Here is a 6,000-nt window from a genome sequence, read left to right as displayed (position 1 = left end):
ATATATATATATATATATATATATATATATGCATTATATGCATTATATGTTGTATGTGAAGATTAAAATCTATTTCTGCTTGAATTCTAAGGATCAGATGATTTGTTGCAGAAAAAAATCTTTGAATGGTAAATAATAGTTCTTGGTAAATAGGTTGATGACTGATTTGCCTTAGATCATCAATTTGACTAATACCAAGCGAAAAATCATATCTGCGCAACAAAATGTTCAATAAATAACAGGATGACACAACCCTTCCTGACCTTTCAGTAGCTTTTCATCTCATCTTTTGTCAATGCAGTATTTTCATCGATCTTGTAGTGAATTGTACTTCGTGCATGAGTGCAGTCGTATTCGTATAGCAGTTGATTTTATTGCTGAAATTTGTTGTTACTTATCCAATTTATGTGAAAGTTTTTCCCTATCCATAACGTTAGTCATTACAATTTGAATAAAGACAGCCATGGCGTACTGTGTAAATGCTTTTTCTAGAGGAAGATATCAATAAAATTAAAAATAAATTTGATAAGAAATGATTAAAATATGTGATTATTTTTATCTTTACTGATCTTTTCGATTCATTGATTATTACTCCTTTTATCTGCCCGATTGTCTTTAATATGTTAGTGACAGTATATATCATTCATCTAAAAATAATTAAGAATCTAAGACAACCATGGCCTACTGTGTAAATGCCTTTGCTAGAAACTAATTTCTAAATGAAAGATACGCGAATTCCGTCTATTGTTTTAAGTCTTCAGTATATTAGTCAATAAAATAAATTATGACGCAAACATACCAAAGAAAAAAGTTTACACAAATATCAGGTTATAGTTCATACGGTTATTTTTCCTCCTTCTCTTATATCTGAGAAAGATTTAGCTTTCTTTGTATTTGGCTATTGACAGCAATATGTAATGCTCTCAAGTTACGCGTTTATTTTCAACAATTTAAATAAAACTAAAAGAAAAATTTAAATGATTAATAGAGTAAGGAAATGAACGAAATGGAAGATGAATCTATGGAGAAAGATGTGAAGGAAATACCGGTGAATGTAATCGAAGTGACACGTAAGAGACGTTTTTACAAAGCCAATGAGAATCCCCCTATTTTACTTGCGTTACTTTTTGCATTGCAGGTAAGTGCACTTTTTTATTACAATTGTACATTTCCTTTGTTTTAAATTTTCCATTCCTTAAAATATGATTTATTCTGTCTAATTTATATTTACCTATACGGTTTGCAATAGGCAATCTTTTAAGGCATGAACGTTTCGGATCATTCCTAATTTACTTTCCAGTATGTGGAGTCACTTTTTTGAATCAAAGTTTCGAGAACAGAATTACGGGATAGTATCGTTCAAGTGTGAGTGGGTTAAAACTTAGACAATTTTCATTGTTCAATATCCTTTTTTAGATTTAAAATCCCTTCGAAAATTTGGGATTTTGTCAATTAAAACAGAAATATGTTCGAGGATTTTGATAATTGAGATCCCCTCTGTGTTATAAATGTTTATCTAATTAAAGGTGGGATGATCTGGCACAAATCCGTGATTTAGAACAAAGAACTAATGTTTTGGTCTCATCTCATCCATAACCTTTGCAGCCACCTTAAGTTAATGATAGTTAAGATGGTAGTTTATGAATGCCATTACGTTTGCAGGACCAAATGGACCTGTAGTAATACATTGCTTTTTATAAGCTAATGAACTTTCAGCAAGTAATGGTATGTGTAAGCGCTCTTTTAACAATTCCTTTTATCCTGTCAAATGAACTTTGTGCTGGTCGCGATGTATACACACTACGAGTACTGCTTATTTCGTCAACTTTCGTCGTTAGTGGCATATCAACCATCATTCAGACAGTGTTTGGGACAAGGTTCTTTTTCTTTAAATTGAGAGTAGCCCGAAGCGGACATTGCACTGCATTGCAATACGACCCGGCACATTGTGCTTGAAAAGTATGTAATTGATTGGAATTTAATGATTGATTTAGTAATACGTATTCTTTCATAGTTACAAGGCTGCTAGAAAATTATATTTCTTAAATACAAAAAAAAAGGATTATACTTCTTGAATTTCAAACTGATCGTATGAATATAATAAGCAAAAGATTTGAAATAACTATGCAATTACATGAGAACAGTAATAAGGAAATATTTCAGGTTAGCACTTTTACAAGGCACAGCATTTGCATATATTCCATCAATCCAGGTATTCATGCAGTTACCCGAATATAAATGTATTTTTACGGATGATGATGTTGTGGCTGCTTCTGTTTATCAGAATAAACTTGCCATTGTAAGCATCTTAACTTAAACCTTTGATTTAGTTTTTTTTTTTCATTTACTTTATATTCCATGCTATCATATTTTAGGAAAAAAGGAATACTTTTTATGTGACATTGTTTTCAGCTACATAATGTTTTTATTCCTAGATATATTGTCTCCTCTGTCTTTACCTGTTTATTTTGACTCATATCATCTCTGATATAGACTTATAAAGCTTCAATTTTTAGTAATATGGACATATATAACCTGTTAGACTCTAGAAGATTGTGAAATGTGACAACTGGATGAGCATGGGATAAGTAATAGTAATTAAATAACAAAACAAATGGGAAGTTAAATAAGCTTATCGTTGAGCTGGTAGAGTGTTACGAACAGAGAAAATTCATGAAAGTAGATAAAAGTATAAATGAATATGTAGATTCAAGGATGCTTAATGGCATCCTCTCTAATACCAATGATAATTGGTGTGACGGGTATAGTTGGCATATTAACAAAATTTATTGGACCAATCACCGTATCACCACTTATGTTACTCCTCGTACTTAGTGCAGTTGATCTATGCGTTGAACGGATTTCGAAACATTGGGTTGCTGTAATGTAAGTTTTTTATAAATATCTAAAAAATTTTTAGATTTCAACGAGTCTTAGAAACTATGAATTTTCTTTTTAAATTTCTGGCTTTTGAGAATGGAAGATGGGAAAAAGGAGGTAATGATTAACTCTTAGTTATTCAGGAAAGTATGAAATTAGAAGTCAGAGACTTGAGAAGGCTTAGTTAGCTAATTCAACAGAAGTGGAAAGTCTTAATGTTCACTGCTGCAATATAATATATGTTCCTTGTTATACATGTATCCTCAATGTCTGTCCGTACTTCAACTATAAATCGAATTTAAACTTTAAATTTAGACAAGCAGCTGCTTTGTTTGCTACGATTTTGTATCTGGCGGATTGGAAAGTGCCTACACTTGGCTATAAAAATAATCGTTTCGCTATCGTTCGAACCAATATTTTCGGCCAGTATCCGGTAAATTTTGATGGTTGTAGAAGTGTGGAGAAAAGTTTGTATTAGATACTGGATGTTTGAATGTTATTTATTAACAACTTACTGGATTTTGAGGAGTTTCGTCGAATTTAAGGGTTGAAAATAAATTATGAATTCGTCAACTAAGATGGTGTTTCAGTACTTGATTGCTATATTGACTTCTTGGGGCTTTTGTTTGTTTCTTACGTTGACAAATTTAACGGCACCCGATAGTGCTGCTCGATTGGATAAGAACGAAACAATTGCCGTAATCAAGCATGCGGAATGGTTTCGGTTTCCATATCTCGGTTAGATTTAAATTCCGAAATAACTTACCATATTCCATAATGTTCTCCAAAGTAACCTTTTCTAATTTCTGCAAGATAATTTTAAAAATGATTTTTAGACCTCTCACTATTGGATTTTGCAAATTTGGCGAAATGGGTTAAAAACGATTGACTTGTTTTCACTGTCACCTAGCAGTAGTCTATTTGATGCATTTACTTCCATTATTTACTTTTATTTCAATTAGGTGTTCCGCAATTTCATACTGGACTTTTCTGTGCATTCGTTATTTCGGCGTTAACATCAGTCTTCGAATCGGTCGGTGACTATCATGCAGCGGCGCGGGTTTCCGAAGAACGTTCACCACCTTCGCATGCAATCAATCGTGGTATTCTGGCTGAAGGTAATATCGAACTAATACTTTCTCAACAATTCTTTAAATTTTAAATGCAAATTTATTTTAAATAATACTAGATATTTACTGAACTTTGTTAGCTGTAGAAGAATTCAGGTTGTGGTTCCTTACTAGCTGGGCTGCTTGGTCCAGGTGTTGGTATGACAACGCACACGGAAAATATTGGTGTCATTGGTGTCACTCGAGTAAGCAAATTCTTCTCAATGATTAATAATGGTTTCTTGAACTTTATCATTTTTAAAATCTTTTTTTTCATCCTGACTAGCGTGAAGGTGTTTGGTACCGTTTATTTTTCTTTCTTTCGTCAATCATTATTTTTTAATGCATCTACACTGTAAATGAAAATTCGCTGGATACCATTAACACATAATTGCTTACTTTATTGTCTCTTTGCTTATCAATTGTCTAATTATCATCTCTCCAATTCATTAGTACGGCCTCAGGTAGCAAGTCGCTTTACAATGGTATTAGCTGGAGTCATACTTATCCTGTTGGGCGTTTTTACGAAAATCGGCGCACTATTGTCAACGATCCCAGATCCACTGGTTGGTGGTATTTTGGCTAGTAGCATGGCAATGGTTGGTGGTGTAGCAATAGCTAATATCCAACAGGTATAGTTTGCAAAATTTAAATCCTAAAAGCCCCTTTAACCTTTATATATTATTAGGATGATTCATTACGCTCACTGAGGTAAATGGTGGGATCAAACTTCTAGCTTAGTTAAACATGAAACTAATATCAATATATTGATGCAGAAAGCGTTACATTAGCTTTGTGTCTTCTTTGAATGTTCGGAAATATGTTCTTAGAAATTATCCCGCTTCGTATATTATTTCAGGTCGATTTGAAATGTACACGGAACATAGCAGTACTAGGATTCTCGATAATGGTTGGGATGATTGTGCCAAGTTATTTCCGAGAGAATCCTATCAGTACAGGTTCCACTTTTTTCATTCTTTCTTATGGTTTCTTCGATTATTTTGTATTAATTTATTCTGTTTTATAAAAGCCAATCCTTTCTACCTACTTGTCGCATTTATTCAGGGGTTGCAGTGATCGATCAGGTGCTTACAGTTCTTCTTACATTACCGATGTTTGTTGGCGCATTTGTCGCGTGTGTTCTTGATAATACCGTCTCAGGTAATTTCGAATTACAGTAGTAGTAGTAGTAGTGTATTCCAGGAGAATCTTATTAGAAATTCAATAAATTTGAATACGATGATTGCCTGCTCGTTAATGAGACAATCCAACAGTTCATATTATATTGGTCAGACGAAATTGCTAGAATAACACTTGTCCACAATGTCGAATTTATCGTGTTATTTGATAAAGTAAATTTTTTGTTGAAGAGGAGACTGCATTAAAGCCAAGCATAAGAACCTTGAAAAACTTTGTGGTTGGCAGCCATTTAATTGTTTTGTTTTTAAAAAACCTCCAAGTCTTGATATAGAACCATCAACTAAAGTAATTCATTATAGGTGCTACTCGAGAGCAACGTGGTCTACGTTCACGTGGCTTAGCACATGAGCTGGGCGAAAATAACTATGACGTGTACTCATTCCCAGTTTGTATGATGAAACTAATCGAGAAAGCTTCTTATCTGAAAGTGATGCCGTTCATACCGAAAGAAAAGAAAATTACTAATCGTGTGAATGACTCATTGCCGTGATGATGAAAGGTTATGGAGGGTATCGAGGAGTGAAACTGGTGAAATCCATTGAAAATTGTGAAATATTCCGGGAATTTTTCTAAAATTGTGAACTGAATCGATGAATAGAAAGCCCATGAGAATTTTCCATGGGTGCCTTTTAAAAGAAGTTGATGACTGTCTTTACAAATGAATCACTTATCCGCCCTTGATTAAAACGTTTGATCACTACCGATCAATACTTTGCTGGCATATCTGGGACTTCTCCAAAACAGACTTCTCTATTCACTCTTCAAAAAATCGCTCCTCAGAGTAATTTTTTAAATCAAAGTTTTTACTTTT

At 33.3% G+C, this 6,000-nt stretch overlaps 1 protein-coding gene across 1 annotated transcript; it reads left to right on the top strand.

The window, feature by feature from the left end:
• Positions 1 to 986: 986 nt before the first annotated feature.
• On the top strand, positions 987 to 5,780 carry LOAG_03105 (xanthine/uracil permease). Its single transcript, XM_003138637.2, has 12 exons — positions 987 to 1,138; positions 1,717 to 1,877; positions 2,164 to 2,299; positions 2,708 to 2,886; positions 3,196 to 3,313; positions 3,471 to 3,618; positions 3,843 to 3,998; positions 4,107 to 4,195; positions 4,454 to 4,621; positions 4,849 to 4,948; positions 5,055 to 5,150; positions 5,489 to 5,780. Exons 1-12 carry the CDS (start codon positions 998 to 1,000, stop codon positions 5,677 to 5,679), a joined length of 1,683 nt encoding a protein of 560 aa, XP_003138685.1. The 5' UTR covers positions 987 to 997; the 3' UTR covers positions 5,680 to 5,780.
• Positions 5,781 to 6,000: the final 220 nt, after the last annotated feature.

This window comes from Loa loa (genome assembly GCF_000183805.2).
Source record: "Loa loa unplaced genomic scaffold supercont3.1, whole genome shotgun sequence".
Lineage (NCBI taxonomy): Eukaryota > Metazoa > Nematoda > Chromadorea > Rhabditida > Onchocercidae > Loa > Loa loa.
Note: the sequence above shows the minus strand (reverse complement) of the source record. Positions and strands in the feature narration are given on the sequence as shown.